This window comes from Procambarus clarkii, chromosome 18, assembly GCF_040958095.1.
Source record: "Procambarus clarkii isolate CNS0578487 chromosome 18, FALCON_Pclarkii_2.0, whole genome shotgun sequence".
Classification (NCBI taxonomy): Eukaryota; Metazoa; Arthropoda; class Malacostraca; order Decapoda; family Cambaridae; genus Procambarus; species Procambarus clarkii.
The window spans coordinates 21420039-21440176 of NC_091167.1; the positions used below are offsets into that span (position 1 = coordinate 21420039).

The following is a 20138-nucleotide window of genomic DNA, read 5'->3' on the forward strand; positions in this document are numbered from 1 at the left end:
GTTGTCTGAACGTGTCCCAATTTGCCCTATGGGATGAAAAATGAAAAGTGTTGTGGATGAGAATAGGATTGTTGGAGAGTGTGAGAAATAAGGGAATGTGATCAGAGCCCGTAATGAGTCCAGGAGAAAGATACTGTTGGAGGTTCTTGTCGAGTCTGTTAGTGAACATGAGATCAGGTCAGCCAGAACCTGCATGTATGAAGGAAGTGGGGAAGTCAAGGCCAAGGAAGAACAGATGTTTTTGAAGGTATAGTTGATGAAGTTGATGACCGCGTGGAATGTGGTGGAATGTAGGGTGTTGGGCGTTGAGATCTGCAGGCAGGAAAACAGGCAAGTGAGTGTGGTTGAAGAGAGTGTTTCAGTTTAGTTAATTTATTATGCACCCCATACCCATCTTGTGGGCGGTAGTGGAAAGGGTTACAGAGGCACATAATGGGCTCAGGGACTGAACCCCACAATTCATTTAGCTAAGCAAGTTACAATCTTGATGAGCTAGTTACAAAATTCAGTATAAGTCGTCACATCAACAATGGGTTCGAGATCGACCACAAGTACAGGTTCTAAATTAAGCAACTGACATATGTGGAGAGCTAGTGTCACAATTGATATGTTTGTCCTGCACACCGCCCCCCCCCATCCAGTGGGCAGCGGTGGATAGGTTACAATCACTTAGTTACTACCTACAGTTAGCAAACTGGGAATATTTGGCTAAAATTTCTGGTAGCAGATAATTTTGAATGAAATATTGACACATCGCTGGAACATTGGTTATAGAATTGTCTCTAAATTCACATATCTTTTCGCACTCCATCACATAGTGACGGAGGGTGTGCGAATAATTTTGTTGACACAGTTTACATTTGGTCAGGTCTACATCGGCAGATAATGAGAATTCCTAGAGATACTTGTAACTGAGTCTAAGCCGAGCAGTAGTAACATCTAGAAGTCTGCTGATTTTATTGGATGAACCATAGACGTGTGGCTCCTCTTGCATGATAGTATGATGATAGATGGAATTACTGGTGTCGATTTCACTTTGCCTCAGATCTACAAGATCTTGTTGAAGTTCTCGGTGTACTGCTGCTCTCAGATTGCTCATTGACAATCCAAGGTTACACTCAACGGCTCCTTTAAAGGCAGATTCTTTGGCTAACTTATCAGCTCTATCATGCATTCCGAGGCCAACATGGAGACCACATGAAATGGACTCTGTTACCATCCTTAATAACTTTGTTGTATTTGTGTCTAGCTTCGGACACTGAGCATGTTACAGTTATGTCTTAAAGAGTTGTGAGCAATTAAGGATGATAAGGAGTCACTTACAATTAATATATCAAGTTTGGAGACTTGTACACATTTCAGTGCAAGGATCAAGGCAAATAGTTCAGTCTGAAGGGTAGAGGTCCAGTTGTTTATACGGACTCCCCACTCAAAGTACAAGCCATCGCCCATTGTCAGAACAGCTGCACTTCCAGCTGCACCCGTGGTGCGGTGTAGGGAACCATCAGTGTATATGATCTGAGAGAGAGAGAATGTTCTGTGGACAGAGCATCAATATGGCTTAAGGCGTTGAGCTTTGCTCCAAGACGAAGCTTGGGCTGATCTCTGATTTGCTTCTTGGGTGGAAAGGGAGGGATTAAAACTGGAAAGGGTGTAACCTCCCACGGTGCAGGAAAGTGCCGTTGTTGTTTCTCTTGGTACAAATCATGAACCCCATACATTCTGAGTTGAGTTCCAGTTTTTGTTATCCATTTGGAACAATGCTGATCTTCAATAAAGAAATTCTGGAGGGCTTCTGTGCAAGGATTAGGATGAGTTAGAATAAGCATTTTTGTACCAATTTGACAGTTAATTTCAGTAACACGATCAACATCGCTCAGAATATTAAGTTCCTTTCTCATGTTAAGTATCTTTGTGGTACGAGGGCACCCAAGGATTATCCTCAAGGCTTCGTTCTGCAATTTTTCAAGCCCTCCAAGCTTTCTTTCAGGCATCAAAGCAAGCAGAGGCGCAGCATAATCCACTAAAGATCTGATATATGCAAAGTACATCATTTTGACAATTCTGACATTGGCACCATAGCCTGAGTGATAACCTGCAACAGCCTTGAGAGCTCGGAGCCTCTCTTTAAACTGACGACAGAGTCTGAATACAACAGGACCATACAGTGGCACCTCAAGGCCAAGGTATTTGAATCTGTTTACATAGTCAAGCTGGGAGCCATCAGACAGTTGCATCTTGCGAACAGCTCCTCCCTGCCTGGGTGGGCGCTGATTGTGTATCTTTGTTTTCTCTGCTGAGATAATTAAACCTAGGTCCTGACATGAGTCTAATACAGAGTTAAGAGTGTTCTGCGTGTTAGCATATCCGGTGGTGTGTATCATTATATCATCAGCATACCCAGTGGTGTGTATCATTATATCATCAGCATACCCAGTGGTGTGTATCATTATATCATCAGCATACCCAGTGGTGTGTATCATTATATCATCAGCATACCCAGTGGTGTGTATCATTATATCATCAGCATACCCAGTGGTGTGTATCATTATATCAGCATACCCAGCGGTGTGTATCATTATATCATCAGCATACCCAGTGGTGTGTATCATTATATCATCAGCATACCCAGTGGTGTGTATCATTATATCATCAGCATACCCAGTGGTGTGTATCATTATATCAGCATACCCAGCGGTGTGTATCATTATATCATCAGCATACCCAGTGGTGTGTATCATTATATCATCAGCATACCCAGCGGTGTGTATCATTATATCATCAGCATACCCAGTGGTGTGTATCATTATATCATCAGCATACCCAGCGGTGTGTATCATTATATCATCAGCATACCCAGTGGTGTGTATCATTATATCATCAGCATACCCAGTGGTGTGTATCATTATATCATCAGCATAGCTAATGATGTGGACGTTGGGTTTGCTCGGTATAGAGTTTAACAGCGTGTTTATTAAGATATTAAATAAGGTAGGACTGAGGACACCACCCTGCGGGGTACCTAGTTCAAAGTCTCTTGTTACACTCCAATGCTCCTGGAAAAATACAGATGACTTCCTGTTGGATAAGTAACCCCAGATCCAACAAAGAAGCCGACCACCAATATTCATTCTTGCAAGCTCACTCAAGATAACATGTCTATTTGCAATATTAAAGGCAGACTTAAGATCTAGGAAGGTGGTATATGACTTTTCAGTGTGCAGGGTAAGAAAGGTGGTGATGCAATGATGCACACTCCTTCCATGCATGAAGCCATATATCTGGGGGATAGCATGGTTCTTATTCTATGGAGGAGACGGTTTAGGACCATTCTCTCGAATGTTTTGCAAATGCAGCTAGTAAGGGAAATTGGGCGGAAAGCATTCTCTTGATTTGTCTTGGGAATTGGAATGATTATACTGTTGGTCCAAGAGTTAGGAAGCTCCTCAGTAACATAGCTCATATTATACAGCTCAAGCAGGGGATTCCCTGGTACTAAAGGGAGCAGACGCAATATGTCATAAGTGATACCATCTTCACCGGGGGATGTGGCTTTGCCTTTGTTTAGGGCCGCGAGTAATTCAAACTCAGTAAATGGCACGTTGCATTCATCTTCCTGGTGGAGCATGAAGTCAACGAGCCTTTCTCGATCTCCGTAACCAGCATTTAATCTGAACTGTATGTCTGGGGGAAGATTATTGAAGCTAGAGGTGGTTGCCCAAGCATCGACTAACTCGTTTGCTCTGTGTAGAGGGTGAGGGTGTGCTACTTGGCCGATCTTATCGCCTTTAATTCTTTTAATATCCTTCCATGCCTGGCTGAGGGGGGTGTGAGAGTTGAGACTGTTAACAAAAGTTTCCCAGTTATCTTGCCTGAGCTCTGTCATGCGCTCCCTCGCCTTGGCTAGGGCTTTCTGAAAGAGCTTGAGCATTGCTGGCGTACGTGTTTCCCTATATGCAAGCCCAACTCTTCTGGCTGTGCGTTTCAAAGTACGCAGTTTGGGGTCATTGTAATAGGCATAGCGTTTATTACTTTTCATATCGTTCCGACTATTGGATGGTGCAGGAGGCCGACCTAAAGGGTCAGCAAACATCTGAATGCTCTGTACTAGACCGTCGTTAAATGTCTGGACTGTGGAGGGATCATAAGTGCTGTACCACTCTGACACATGAGCAACAAAGTCTTCACGTCGAGCAGGAGGAACACTGGTTGAAGAGAGTGATGATGTCTTGCATGGGAGTGCCAGTGTTTGGGCGGATGTCTTGCATGGGAGTGCCAGTGTTAGGGCGGATGTCTTGCATGGGAGTGCCAGTGTTAGGGCGGATGTCTTCCATGGGAGTGCCAGTGTTAGGGCGGATGTCTTGCATGGGAGTGCCAGTGTTAGGGCGGATGTCTTGCATGGGAGTGCCAGTGTTAGGGCGGATGTCTTGCATGGGAGTGCCAGTGTTAGGGCGGATGTCTTGCATGGGAGTGCCAGTGTTAGGGCGGATGTCTTGCATGGGAGTGCCAGTGTTAGGGCGGATGTCTTGCATGGGAGTGCCAGTGTTAGGGCGGATGTCTTGCATGGGAGTGCCAGTGTTAGGGCGGATGTCTTGCATGGGAGTGCCAGTGTTAGGGCGGATGTCTTGCATGGGAGTGCCAGTGTTAGGGCGGATGTCTTGCATGGGAGTGCCAGTGTTAGGGCGGATGTCTTGCATGGGAGTGCCAGTGTTAGGGCGGATGTCTTGCATGGGAGTGCCAGTGTTAGGGCGGATGTCTTGCATGGGAGTGCCAGTGTTAGGGCGGATGTCTTGCATGGGAGTGCCAGTGTTAGGGCGGATGTCTTGCATGGGAGTGCCAGTGTTAGGGCGGATGTCTTGCAGATGACGAGAGGGCCCATGTGGGTGTGGACCTTTTTTTATTATTTATATATATATATATATATATATATATATATATATATATATATATATATATATATATATATATATATATATATATATATATATATATATACAAGAGTTCTTACATTATTGTACAGCCACCAGCACGCGTAGCGATTCGGACAAGTCCTTAATCCTATGTTCCCCCGGAATACGACCCGCCAAATCGTTTAACAACTAGATACACATTTTACTCTTGGATTAAACAAAGGCTACAGTTAAGGATTTGCGCCCAGTCAATCTTCCCCGGCCAGGATACGAACCCAGGACAGAGCGCTCGCGAAACGCCAGACGAGCGTCTTACCACTAGGCAACGGGAACTGTTTTGATGGCTAGAAAATGTTTGTGAAGTCAAGGTGTGTGTGTAAGAGTTTGTGTTTATATGGAGAACGTATGAGTATTGTAACTCCTTGGTGTTGTGATCCCGTGACTTGTAGAAGGAGTGGCCGTAATGCTGGATTTTATATGAGTTCGTGATTGTGTGTGCTGTTTAAGAGCTGTACATCAGGTCGTTTGATCTCTATAAAATTATCCACTAGGTGTCTATGGTGAAGAATGCCCGTACGTTGTTGTTGTTATAGTTTCAGCTACTCGGAACAAGTTCCAAGTAGCACGGGCTATGGTGAGCCCGTAGTAGACTTACCTGGCACAGGAGCGGTGCTATGCGTTCCTGGCCCGTACGTTGAATTGTTCTATCTTTATGAATGTGATGAGTGAGGTGAGTGAGGCTGTGAGGAGTACGAGCAGGAGCAGAATGATCGCGAGGTCCGAATGATTACCCGAAACCCGCTGTGCTTATTAGTGGCTTTAGGCATTGTATGTGCATTTTAGGCTCTATCTAGAAATCCAATATTATGTTTGTAACTCATCATGTATCAATGTACTTTTACCTGAATAAACTAAAGCATTTGATATGCTTTGAGGTCGTAAAGAGGTTTGGTTTTCGGCATATAAGCTATAGGTTGAACGTGAAGAGGTCTTGGAGAGGCGTAAACGTTTGAAGCGATATATGGTTCAAAGTCCAGAGATCATAGCAGAGGGTGGAAGACTAGGGTCTACAGGAGTTGGATTATCAGATGTCAGAGTGGTATTAGTAACAGAAGTAAAGGTGGATGGAATACAAAGAGCGGGGTCAAAAGGGTGAGAGGAGGGATCAGTGTCAGTGGGATGAGAAGCTAGAGGAGAGACTGGATCAGTGGAGAGGGAGATAGATTCAGGGTGATGAAGGGTCTCATCCAAGAGAAGTTAGGATTGTATGTGCTCGTCAACAGTAGTTGGGGTCCGTTTTCTGTGTCAATCAAAGAAGATCTAGGATTGGAGGTGTGTGTTGGTGGACTGTAGAAGGCGCGGTGTGTAGATGCTGTGTTATGCTGTGTCCTAACACAAGAGGTGTGGAGGAGGTACAGAGACACTAGGAAGACCATTATGAGTGAGAAAGATGAGAAGGTAGTCAACAAAGCCTCGAGCATAGTCTTTATAGCTTGCGACTATGCTGTTTGGATGCAGGCTGTGACGCGCTCATATGACAAGTTGAGGAGAGGAGAGTGGGGTGGAGGTGGTGGGTAAGGGAAGAGAGGTGGAGAGGGGTGAGTGTGATGGGCAGTAGTAGGGTGGTGATGATGCTGGTGGTGAGAGAGGGAATGTAGAACACTGGCATAAGACATGGAGGTGGCTGATGCTCTTTGGTGATGGGATGGGTTTTGGGAGGTTGAGGAAGAATGGGGTTGTGTATGTGTGCGAGGCTGGTTAGTATGAAGAGTTCTCAGCTAATGTTTCATCAAAGGGCAAGATTTATCTACTGCTGAATGAGCATCTTGGCAATTTGTGCATTTTCGGGCAGGGGCCTTGCAGTGAGTCCAAAAATGGCCTTCTTCAGAGCATTTAGAGAAAATTCGTGGATTTCTGCATTTGCGTGTTTCATGAGTGTACTTGTAGCATTTGAAGAGTTGCAGCAATGGAAGATATTCAACTGGACTTATGAGGTGAAGAGGAGACCTGGTGTTAAGGATTTTGATACCATGATGCAAGAGTTTTTGGGCTTCTGCAGGGGAGGAATAATGAATCTTGAGGCGTTTCGTATAAGGACCTGGGTAAATCTCCATAACACTAATGTCATACCTGTCTGAAATGTCCTGAGAGAGAGTTTTGCGGCCAGAAAGAACAGAGCTGTAAACATTACGTACAGGAACAGAACATTTAGTTTTTTGCGCAATAGTGAGCTAATGAATCAGAAAAGCTTGGGTGAGTTTACTAGATGCTGGTTCCTTAAAACTGGCAAAAAGGTAGTCTTCAGAGGCAAGGAAGAATTTGATGCTGTTGGTGTTGACATGTTAGACATGAGAAGTTGCAGGATTACCAGTGGCACGGTAGAAGTAGTGATACAATCAACAGTGTCAATGGCTGTAGTACCAGTGTAGTTAATCAGCAGACAGTGAGCCATTGTGACTCACCTCCTACAGATAGTCCCGTGTTGTTTAGCCAATCACTGCGTGAATCCATAAAACTCAGTGAGGGTGAGTGTGTAGGCCAGGTCTGAGGCTCTCACCACGAACAAACACCGGGTCCAGGAACTTTGCAGTCCCTAGTTATGGTGGGCTCACACGATAACTAGATTCTACAACTGGATGGGCAGTGTCAGAAACGGAAGAAATTTAGGAGAGGAGAAAAAGAATGCACCTAAGCCATGACGATCCAGTCCTGCAAGCCTAACATCTCTTCCAGTCCTGCAAGCCTAACATCTCTTCCAGTCCTGCAAGCCTAACATCTCTTCCAGTCCTGCAAGCCTAACATCTCTTCCAGTCCTGCAAGCCTAACATCTCTTCCAGTCCTGCAAGCCTAACATCTCTTCCAGTCCTGCAAACCTAACATCTCTTCCAGTCCTGCAAGCCTAACATCTCTTCCAGTCCTGCAAACCTAACATCTCTTCCAGTCCTGCAAGCCTAACATCTCTTCCAGTCCTGCAAGCCTAACATCTCTTCCAGTCCTGCAAGCCTACTCCCAGGCACTGGAGCCGGCCTGGGAGCAGCATCACTGAGACACAACTTACTACATCAAATAACCATAAGAAGGGTTCATCGATTCACCATCAATAAATAAGACTCCGTATATTATTCAGAATTAGCCTAAAATAACGAAAATTCTTGTTATATCTTAAAAATTGTAAAATAATTTTAGGAGACTGTTAGATATTGAACCCAAAGGCAAGAATGCCATTAGTTCACTCACATGCTGACATTGTTGGACATTTAAACAACTATAATGAAAAATCAATGCGTATAAATTCAGATTTATTGGACATTTTTATCATACGTGATTTGATTATGCGTAAGTATCTGCTTAAGAATATGAAACAAATTCAGAACATTCATGTTTCAACACATTATCCAGGGATGTAGCAGTTATCCCTTGATAATATGAAAGTGATAACGTGTAATGCGATAATGTATTTCTTGATAATGTGTTGAAACACAAAAACGTTCGTAATTTTCGTTTCATTTTCCTAGGCAGATACTTGCTCATCAGGGAAAAGTGCCAAGCCATTACGACTATATAGCACTTGGAAGGGGTCAGGATAAGGATTTGGGATGGGACGGGGGGGGTAAAGGAATGGTGCCCAACCACTTGGACGGTTGGGGGATTGAACGCCGACCTGCATGAAGCGAGACCGTCGCTCTACCCTCCACCCCCAAGTGGTTGGGGGACAGGAAGAGCTTCCTTGTGTTTTCTCCAGTACAGTATAATTGATTAGAGTAAATTGAGCGCTGAATAAGGTGTAATCTGTGTATCTGTTTGTGTACGTTTAAGTGTACTTGTTTGTGCGCGTGTGCACGCGCCCTGGGACTAGCGTAGTGTTAACCAACACCAACATGACACAAACACTTCCAAAATATACAAACATCTTCCAAAATAATATTATCACAAATATGTCTTAACAAATCTTGCAGCTTAAATATACATAGAGCTTTGCATAAATGAAATACATAATCAATCACCATACAGTCTATATTTAAAGCCTAAATTATATTCACTATCCCTGAATATAATCTATATATCTTGGATTATTCTCTATATCCCAGCCATAAGCATTGTTATTGCCTAGTTAAGTTCAGATCATCAACTGGACGGGTGACCATTGGGGACAAAGTATATTTGGGTCCTACAAACGACAAGGCCGACGGGTACTTATCAACTGGGTGCCAAGTCATGTGGGAATAATAGGAAATGACATTGCAAACGAAATGAGCAAAACTTGCAACTAAGAGAAGAAATGTAGACATTTACACACCACAGAGTCTATCACAGATTAAGAAAGTAATTAGAAACAGAGCAATGCAGAAGATGTACAGTGACCACAACACAGCAGTTGCAACATCAGGATCTGCGGGTTGGTACAAGAATTCAACCAACTACGAACCACTTAGTTTGATGAAAGGGAGCAGTAGAGCAACAGAAGTGCACTTACATCGCATCAGGCTTGGATACCCATGCGCATGGGAAATAGGCTTACAGGTTCCGGAAAATGAGAGGAAATGTCAGCACTGTGGAGAAATGCCCGACAGACCACTGGAACATTATCTAACACAGTGCACAGTTACAGCCACAACAGACCACTGGAACATTATCTAACACAGTGCACAGTTACAAACCCATTAAGATTTCAACTTAGATTCAACAGAGCAGAAAATGTTGTTAAACACATATGGCAAAATCTTAATGAAGCGACCATACGAGTCATAAATACTCATACTCCGCCGAAATAAAACGGAAACAAGCAACACTTAGTGGGCCAGCCAGAGGCTTAGGGCCCGCCCAGTGGGCCAGCCAGAGGCTTAGGGCCCGCACAGTGGGTCAGCCAGAGGCTTAGGGCCCGCACAGTGGGCCAGCCAGAGGCTTAGGGCCCGCCCAGTGGGCCAGCCAGAGGCTTAGGGCCCGCTCAGTGGGCCAGCCAGAGGCTTAGGGCCCGCCCAGGGGGCCAGACAGAGGCTTAGGACCCGCACAGTGGGCCAGCCAGAGGCTTAGGGCCCGCCCAGGGGGCCAGCCAGAGGCTTAGGGCCCGCACAGTGGGCCAGCCAGAGGCTTAGGGCCCGCCCAGTGGGCCAGCCAGAGGCTTAGGGCCCGCACAGTGGGCCAGCCAGAGGCTTAGGGCCCGCCCAGGGGGCCAGACAGAGGCTTAGGGCCCGCACAGTGGGCCAGCCAGAGGCTTAGGGCCCGCACAGTGGGTCAGCCAGAGGCTTAGGGCCCGCACAGTGGGCCAGCCAGAGGCTTAGGGCCCGCCCAGTGGGCCAGCCAGAGGCTTAGGGCCCGCACAGTGGGCCAGCCAGAGGCTTAGGGCCCGCCCAGGGGGCCAGACAGAGGCTTAGGACCCGCACAGTGGGCCAGCCAGAGGCTTAGGGCCCGCCCAGGGGGCCAGCCAGAGGCTTAGGGCCCGCACAGGGGGGCCAGCCAGAGGCTTAGGCCCCGCGCAGGAATATCCCTTCAAAAAAAAAGGTCCTATTTATATACCCAAGTAAGTAAATAATTATCAAAATAAGGCACCAAACCGGGAAGGCCGTGTAGCACATATACCCAAGTAATTATCAATACTCTAACGCCAAAATATTTTATTTCTAACCTGTCCAGTATTATCTTTCTAAATTTGACTAATCTACCATATATTCTAACGAGTTTCTGGTCTAACAGCATTCCACAATACAGTATTGATAAAACAGTTAAATATTTATTCATAAAAATGGCACTAAACCGTCTAATCTATTATATTCACTCGCTCAGTATATTATATTATATTCACCTTCTATTCTCTATTATATTCACCTTATATATTATAATCACTGGTTTTGTATCGCCAAGACAAACCCCGAGATGTATTGTTGTATTGAGAGCTGCGTATAATGCTGGGTGTGTATGGGGTCGTCCTCGCTAGGCTTCATAGCACACCCCGCTAGGCTTCACATTACACCTCGCTAAGTTTCACATAGGCTACACACCACACCTCACTAGGCTTCACAGCACACCATGTACACAGCGGCTCGCGCTTGTTGTATTTTATAGTTTACATTATTACCCAGATGACTGTTGTGCCTAAAATATGCCTAGAGCCTCTTAAATATGCCTGGAGGCACTCAAATATGCCTGGAGGCGCCTAATATTGCCAAATTATACACTGTTCCTGTGTTAGAAAATATTATCACCGCATATAACAGCACCTCCAACATGCCAGGTGCGCCTCAGGTTCCCGCCTCACACGCCACCAAGTGGTGTGAGGTGGAGTCTACAACCTCACACTACAGCAAATGCACAGTGAAATTACTATGTGACGTTTCTGTTAGAAATTAATGAAGCAATGGAATGAGATCGGACTCACATCCTTGGGGTCTCCAGAGGCAATGGAATGGGATTGAACTATGGTCTTTGGACGGATATAAGTCGTGACTATTAACCTATACGCCTACACATATACTTAGTGACATATCCATAGGAATGACAAATTTATAGATACACACAGATACTTTTCATTTTATCAGTCTGACTGATAAATAAAAAATTTAAGGCATTCAGATCCTATAACCTTTCTAAAAGTGATGGCTTTGTCCAAGACAAATTCTCCATTGGATCACAGAAACTTTAAATCGAGTGAAACGCCAAAGAACCAAGTTTCATATCAGACCATTAAAAGGGTTTTGAAACCTTTACATTATACATGAAACTCTTCACAAGAACTGTTCCAGACTCCTAGATTCCTATTACTCTCTTGCGAGAACATATTCCTTATAATCTATAGTTACAGGTAATTAACAACTTATTGTCGAAGGTAACTGAATACCTTCATCTTTATCAGTGGCTCAGAAAATAGATTGTTAGGACCTCACATCGATCACAGACACGATAACTGTTACTCTCAGGATAAAGTAAAATATTGATAAGCTTTGTAATTTGGTTCCTAAATTATAAGTGAAAATTAATTATTTAGTCTTCAAAACGAATTTGTTATGGTCCCTAAATTGGTTTAATTGGATACAATTGTTTTTTTGGTCCCAATAATTTTAGAATGACACATTAACCCGTTTATATGACACATCAATTGTCCAAAAATGTTTATTACTTCTCCATAAATCTTTAGACAAATTCAATAATGTGTATATTATATATATATATATATATATATATATATATATATATATATATATATATATATATATATATATATATATATATATATATATCACGACGGGGAATGAAACATGAAGCGCTTTAATGCTTTTTGGAATATTTCAACACATCTCAAATAGTTTATGTTTCACTTGCTTTCTAGGTCCTATATTTTCACATTATTCATCACATATGTATACATAATTTGGCACAGTGTGTGCTCATCAGGTACATATATTTATTTTATACACTGTACATATTTTAATACACTGTCCGGAATGTGCAGAATTATGATACTGTACACTACAGTCTTGGGTCAAGCCTCTTCCATAAAGTCCCAGATCACAAATTCTTCAACAGCGCCATCTTTCTTAAAGTGACACATTTGAGCTCCATCACACGCTTTCTCAACACTTTACAATTCCTTAACTGGGTTTTAAGATCTATAAGAGTTTTTGCTGTCGTATATATTTTATACTTTTAATATATTATATTAAAATATATTATATATGTATATAATACTATATATTTGTCATACATAAGAAGTAGTTTCAAATTAGGTTTCAAAACACATCAAGAGGGAAAAATAAAAAAAAATGCTTTCTTTTTAAAATTGGAAGTGATGGCTTGAAGTTGAAGACCCATTGAGCAAATTGTGGTTGATGTGGTCTTCGTTGGCATGATCCAGCTGCCTGTTGGCATGACCCAGCTGCCTGGTGGCATGAGCCAGCTGCCTGTTGGCATGACCCAGCTGCCTGTTGGCATGAGCCAGCTAACAGCTGCCTGGTAGGCTACCGTCACAAGCGAGTGTGTTCATTCTTTACCGTCTCATCTTTTTCCTTGTGGTGGTTCGTGTTGTTATGGTGGTGATGCCTCGCCTGGCCCGGGTCTCTCCGGCCCTCACTCTGTAGCATCCACTGAGTGAAGATGTTCATGGGGGACTGGTACTCTCCCGGAGGCGTGGGCTGTGGCTCACTGAAACCTTCAGACATACTCTGACTGCTAAGCACCTTGTTTAAATTTTGGACACCATTGGTGAGGGTGTGTTCTTGTGACTTGCACGTCCCGTTCTGGCCGGCTTCCCGATGCGTAAACACGGAGCTTAGGTGCGGACGAGCTTCTTCCGCGTGGGTCTTGATGCGTCCAGGAACTGAGTGACTCAAAGGCCGCATAATTTCCATACAGTTGGTGTTTGTGGTGTTGTGAGGAGTGTCGAGCCCCCACGCCTCGCAGTCACCTTCGGGACGTATCCTCCAGGGGGACTTATATGAAACGGAACTCTGAGCACACTCCGGAAGGGACGTCTTCCGTGGGTACCTCCCATGCAGCAACAACTGCAATTTCTTCTGCAGTCTGCCATGCAGGGAGGTATTTGCGTCCCGCCGGGTGTCCTCCAGGGAGCGGCGTTTGTCGACGACTCTGCCCTCGTCGTCGATGAACGCCTGGTTGAGGAATCCCGTCTCGAGCGCTAGAGGCAGCTCATGGACGGCGTACGTCTCGTCAGACTCGCCGAAGGAATCATCGTCAACTGGGGGCACATCCTCGGCCTCCACGATTTGTCGAAACTCGTGCTGCATGTCCTCAGCGGCCATGGCGTTACGCTCCTGCACCATGGTCTCCACCATGTCCAGCAGCATGTTGATGTTGCTGAGAGACTCCAACTCCTCCACACGAGCCTGCAACACGTGACACTATTAGTGTTTGGTTGTGTTCTGGCCACACAACACTCACCCTGGCCTGTTCTGGCCACACAACACTCACACTGGCCTGTTCTGGCCACACAACACTCACCCTGGCCTGTTCTGGCCACACAACACTCACCCTGGCCTGTTCTGGCCACACAACACTCACACTGGCCTGTTCTGGCCACACAACACTCACCCTGGCCTGTTCTGGCCACACAACACTCACCCTGGCCTGTTCTGGCCACACAACACTCACACTGGCCTGTTCTGGCCACACAACACTCACCCTGGCCTGTTCTGGTCACACAACACTCACCCTGGCCTGTTCTGGCCACACAACACTCACCCTGGCCTGTTCTGGCCACACAACATACTCACCAACGATCTGGCCACACAACACCCTCACTCTACTCTGAGACACTAACACTCCCCAGGTGTGGGGAGCGTGGCAACACTAACCTTACACACGTCGTTTAGCTGGGACTCAGAGATGGAGCGTGTGAGCGTGTGGGTGTGGCTCATGCTGTGGCTCCTGGAGATGGGCGTGGAAGGCGGCGAGCCGCTGATGGAGGTCCTGAAGGACTGCTTGCTTGAGGCTCGCCTCTTAATCTCCCTCACCATCACCGTCTGCCCCTCCTCCTCCACATCCCCGTCTATGTACAACGGCTGGACTCTCGTCACCCCAAGTGCGATCACCGCCTGCAAACACAACTCTCTAATACAACTCTTACTTGCCTTATATTTTAACCCACCCATTTGGAGGGACGGGTAAAGCGACGACCTCACTGCGTACAAGGTTGCTGTTCAATCCCTGAGGGTACAAGTGGCTGGGCACCGTTTTGTCACACGCCCTCGTATCCTAACTCCATATTCTCATAGCTCCTCCGCAACCCGTTCTCGCACTTTCGTATAGTCAATATTGACTTATTAAATACGTGCATATGTGACATACTAAACATACTAGTTTACCTTGAAAAGCTTCATAGAAAACACCGACCTTACCTAACCTTCTTAGTATGTTAAGATAAGCATCTTATTGCTTCGTAATTATAATAATTAAGTAACCTATTATAGGTATAGGTTAAGTAATAATCGTAATTACGAAGCAATAAGATGCTTATCTTAACATACTAAGAAGGTTAGGTAAGGTCGATGTTTTCTATGAAGCTTTTTCAAGGTAAACTAGTATGTTTAGTATGTCACATATGCACGTATTTAATAAGTCAATATTGACTGTAAGAAAGTGCGATAATAGGTTGTCCTATGAGCAAGCCATTTTCAGGGTGAAGAAGTTCTAATAACGGGTCAGCCGCCCTCGTTAAACACCTGAATATTTATCTACAAATTTTTGATGCTCTGAAAGCCTATTATCATTCCAATAATAGTCTACTTGTAAACTGGTAAGTGAACCTTTGTCCTAAACAGAGGATATTCTCAAGTTCTAACTTTATCGTATAAATTGTTGGATTTAAAATATAAACTCAATGCTTATCTCATTTTCTTTTAAAACAAATGCATTAATATGGTTTTCTGTATAATAAATTCTAGGGGATACTCAAATAGTTCTCAAATTACATATTTCACATGTTTGAAAATAATATATCGTATTAACCTACCCAAACGTAATGAAACTTACCTCAACATAAGCTTAACCTAACGTAACCTTAACCTAACCATGGATAAGAGCATTATTTATGTAGTGGCTTTGAAGTCATTACCTCCAGGGTTCCTCCTCCCTGCGGGCACTGCTGTATTTCCGTAACGGCTTAGCTCTTTCTCCTCAAAATTACCTTACCTTCTCCTTATATTTAAATTATTACACTTTTTACTTGCCTTATATAAAAAAATTCACATAGTTAATTCCCTGATTACTTCCTCGGAACGGAACGCCATTAAGGACCCTGAGGTCAGCTATATACCACGAACTACAACACAATTTACTCGATCTGAGACAAAGTGTAATGTACACTTGTAAATGAAATCATCATCATCATATTATAATTATCCAGGAAGAGCTTCATATCTAAGGGTCCTCCTACAAGGTTAACATTCTTACATAACATAACAATAATATACGCATGGAAAATACTGGAGGGCCAGGTCCCAAATCTACACAGTAAAATAACAACGTACTGGAGTGAACGACATGGAAGAAAATGCAGAATAAAACCAGTGAAGAGCAGAGGTGCCATAGGCACAATCAGAGAACACTGTATGAACATCAGAGGGCCACGGTTTTTCAACGTCCTACCAGCGAGCATAAGAAATATTACAGGAACAACCGTGGACATCTTCAAGAGGAAACTAGATAGTTTCCTCCAAGGAGTGCCGGATCAACCGGGCTGTGATGGGTATGTGGGCCTGCGGGCCGCTCCAAGCAACAGTCTGGTGGACCAAACTCTCACAAGTCAAGCCTGGCCTCGGGCCGGGCTTGGGGAGTAGAAGAACTCCCAGAACCCCATCAACCAGGTATCAACCAGGTATCAACCAGGTTTCTAGACACTACTGCTGTTAGGCTTGATCTCGGCAACAAAGACCTCTGGGCGGTGCATCTGACCAAATGTAACTTATTAATTAAGGCTGTGACTTACTTATCTAAAAGAATTTTGGGGTTCCGCTCCTGACAAAATTCCTACTAGACTATTGACTCAATATTAACGAAGGAACTACGAACCTAACCAGCTCTCCAAACACTATAGTAGTAGTAAGCTTACCTTACTGATAGGAATGTGGACGCAAAGTGCAACATGCAAAGGGGGCGAATGTGCAGGAGAGATGGGGAGGGGGTGAAGAGGAAGAGAGGGGAGGGGGGGAAGAGAAGAGGGGGAGTGTGTGGAAGGAGGATAACTACTTACCATCCTCAGACGCTTGAGGTCTCGATGGACATTAGCGTTGAGTCTGTTGGTCCTCCGCTTGAGCGCTGACGCCAACTTCCTCTCCACGTTGTGAACCTGTCATGGTAACGCTCATTAGTACAGGTGTACATATCATAATACAGGTGTACACTTAATACTATATTTGTATAGTATTTGTACTCCCCCCGTGGAGAGGGGGACCTGCTGTCTGGGTAACAGCTTCTCCCCCGAATCAACCTACCCTGACTTTGGGCCCTGGTGAGGCCACTCCAGACCGACAACCAGAGAGCAACTCCATAGTCTCCTGTGACTGATGGATGCCTACTACTACTATATGCCATAGTACAGGTGTACAGGTCATAGTACCCGATCCCTTTCCAACCCGTTGTCGTCGTGAGGGGGCTAAGTAGGCGGCTGTCGGGGTGTGATGCTCCATGGGACGGTTCTCTGTCCTTTTGCAGCCTTATGCTCCTGCTGCCGTCTTCACTAACTATGCTGGTCACTGTTTCCTCTTCCTTATGTTTCGTTCCCCCCACCCTCTTCTTCTCCTTTCTCATTGTCTTTCCCGCCGACATTTTGCCATTCTTGACTATTCTTTTGGACATCTTCTGTTTTGACGCCCGGGTGTTTGGAGAGGCACACACTCTCACCCGTAGAACTGTGGTACCCAACATCGCGAGCGAGGGGACGCTTTAATTGTCAATCCTCCTTTCGTTGCTGAACCCGATCTCGATGGACTGACGGTTCATAAGGTGGCGATTGTGGGGCGTATACTAATGATGTACCCCTAGGGGGCCCCCAGCCTGTCCCTTATTGGGTGTCCTATCCTCTAATTGTGGTTCCATTGTGGGTGTGGCGGACCATTCATGAATGAAATTATTACCTCATCATTCATATGCTGCTGAATGATCCTCTTATAAATCCTCAGGCTCGTGGGGTGGGCGACCAAGCCCCCGAGTCGGACTGTGTTGGAAGACCGGACTCTGTAATCCCCGCTTCATTGGGCCCAGACCAAGCTACTCCTTTGACCCCCCTGACTACCCCCTCCACTCCCCTCCCTCCCTCTGTGGTAGGGTTGAGCCCCAAGCCCCTTGTGGTGACCACCTCATCACCTGGAGCAGCTACTTCTCTCATTGTGACAACTGAATCTTCCCCCCCCCCCCCTCATTGGGGGTGCTCGGCGCCGACTCCCCCACAGACGCCCTCGCACGATCCCTTCCAATGCTAATACGTTCAACACCTTCTTTGGTCCTGCTATATGGACTAAATACTTTGATCTCACTCATATGGATTCTACTCTCCCTTATGATTTCTTCCTCCATAAACACTTTGTTGATTCGGTGGATGCCTCTGTTACTTTTAACCCCACCCGATTTGGCACACGTGTCATTGCTGCTCCTTCTCAGGATGCAGCTACCTGTTTAGCCGCATTGTTCAGCATTGGAGAGACTCCTGTTAGGATCCCCAAAAATGCCCGGTTAAATGCCAGTATTGTCACTGTTATCATCCCACACCATGTTGCAACTGGTGTTCGGGACCTGAAAGAATTCCACGAGGATATTAAACAAATCCTTGAAGCCAAGGCCATTCTATCCACCAGGATGATACGTTCACCCGACCCCCTCGTGGTGGTCGTCGTCAGCCACTTCGGGTTGTGAAAATCACTTTTGATGGCAGGAGCCTTCCGCTTTCTGTAATTCTTGCTGGTGCCAGATGCTCCGTTCATTTCCTCAGAGGAGTACATTTCCTCTCCTAGGCATTGCAGTAAGTGCTGGAAATTTTGGCATGGTGCTCTCAAATGCACGAGTGTAGTGTCTCTATACCCCATGTGTGGGGACTCGGATCAGTCTAAAGCTGGGTGCTCTTCTCCCCAGGCTTGCTGCCTCAATTGTGGTGACGCCCACCCTACCTTCTCACCTAAATGTATACACTACAAATTTGAGGAAGCCGTCCTCAATTTGAAGCACCACGATCGTTTGTCTTTTCCTGACGCGAGGCGCCAAGTCCGCCGTAACTCCTCGTTCGCAAAACATAACTTATGCTCGTGTTCTATGTTCCACTGCTCGCCCTTCCCTCCTTTCTCGGTCTCACAACCGCTTCCAGGCCTTAGACCCGGACACACCCACCTCCACCTCACCTGCTCCCTTACTCCGCGGGGTCCTCCTCCTGGTTTTCCATCCTGTATTTCCCTCCTTCCTTCCCAGTCTGTCGTGTCTCCTGTGTCTTCTTTCCCGTCTCCCCCCGATCCTTCTTTCCAGCCATCCCCCTGTCTGTCAAGGCTGTTGTCCAACATCCCCCCAGCACTCTTCCTGTTAGTTGCTCCCGTTTTCCTCCTCCTGTTGAGACATGGTGGCTGTCGCCCAGTACGTTGTTGCTGGCACGCCTGTCTCTGAGTCAGAAACGTAAGCCTGGCTCCTCTTCTTCCTCCTCCCCTCCCTATGGGGGCCTCGTAGCCTGGTGGATAGCACGCAGGACTCGTAATTCTGTGGCGCGGGTTCGATTCCCGCACGAGGCAGAAACAAATGGGCAAAGTTTCTTTCACCCTGAATGCCCCTGTTACCTAGCAGTAAATAGGTACCTGGGTGTTAGTCAGCTGTCACGGGCTGCTTCCTGGGGGTGGAGGCCTGGTCGAGGACCGGGCCGCGGGGACACTAAAGCCCCGAAATCATCTCAAGATAACCTCAAGATAACCTCCCCAGCAGGTAAGAAGTCACTCTCTGACTCCGACTTTAACACAGCGTCCCTCTCCCATTTCGGTGGTCGAGCCCTCTGTCCCGACTATGGTATTTCCTTCAGCCCCCGATGCTCTCTCAGTTGCTGCCCTTGCTGCGGTGCGCTCCACTGTTTCTGCCCCCCCCCCCCCCCTCTTCCCTCTGCTTCCCTTGACCGCTTCTCTCCGTGTCCTCCTTCAGCTGGGAGTGGGACAGACGGACCCTGTCCGTCCTCCCACTCCCTCACCTTCATCATCTTTGCTAACTTTATCTTTGCCCCCTAACCCTGATTTCACTGATCCTAGTCCTGATCTCCTATACTGTGTTCCTCTTTACCTTTGTCTGTTCATTGTTCTCTGTTGCTGTTCTTCCTCCATTGGATAATGTCTATTCTTCAATGGGATATTCGTGGATTTTATGCCACCTTCCATGAACTTCAACTTTTGATAACACAGTTCTCACCACTTTGTGTGGTGAGAACGTCTCCAGGAGCCGATGCTTGACGCTCGTCCTGGTCACTGTCGTGGTTATTCCTTTCTCTGCCCCTCCCCCCTCCTCCAGCTTCTGCTGGGGCCCATAACCCTACTGCTCTCTTGATTCGTACTGATATTCCCTTCGTCCCCCTACTTTTTCCGTCGCCTCTCCAATGTTTTGCGGCCCATATCTTTGTGAGTGAATGGTATACGGTCTGTTCCATTTATCTTCCCCAAAGGTTCCGCTTTCTCTTCCTGATGTTAAGCACCTGTTAAACTCCTTACCAGAACCTGCGCTTCTGTTGGGTGAGTTCAACTGTCGGCATACCCTCTGGGGTGATGCTCT

At 45.9% G+C, this 20138-nt stretch overlaps 2 protein-coding genes across 5 annotated transcripts in view; both read right to left on the reverse strand.

Moving 5' to 3' along the window:
* Positions 1-4184: 4184 nt before the first annotated feature.
* Positions 4185-4829, reverse strand: LOC138365997 (protein PBMUCL2-like). Its single transcript, XM_069326715.1, has one exon. The coding sequence runs from the start codon at positions 4827-4829 to the stop codon at positions 4185-4187; it is 645 nt and encodes a 214-aa protein (XP_069182816.1).
* Positions 4830-8196: 3367 nt separating this feature from the next.
* The window catches only part of LOC123754494 (potassium channel subfamily K member 2), a 116512-nt gene continuing 104570 nt past the window's right edge, over positions 8197-20138 (reverse strand). For all 4 annotated transcript variants that reach the window (XM_069326324.1, XM_045736939.2, XM_045736941.2 and 1 more), the window contains 3 exons: positions 16609-16704; positions 14213-14452; positions 8197-13744 (listed from right to left, as the gene is read on the reverse strand). In XM_069326324.1, the coding sequence (XP_069182425.1) occupies positions 12866-13744; positions 14213-14452; positions 16609-16704 (1215 nt within the window). In that variant the 3' untranslated portion in view covers positions 8197-12865. The remainder of the gene's footprint in view (positions 13745-14212; positions 14453-16608; positions 16705-20138) is intronic.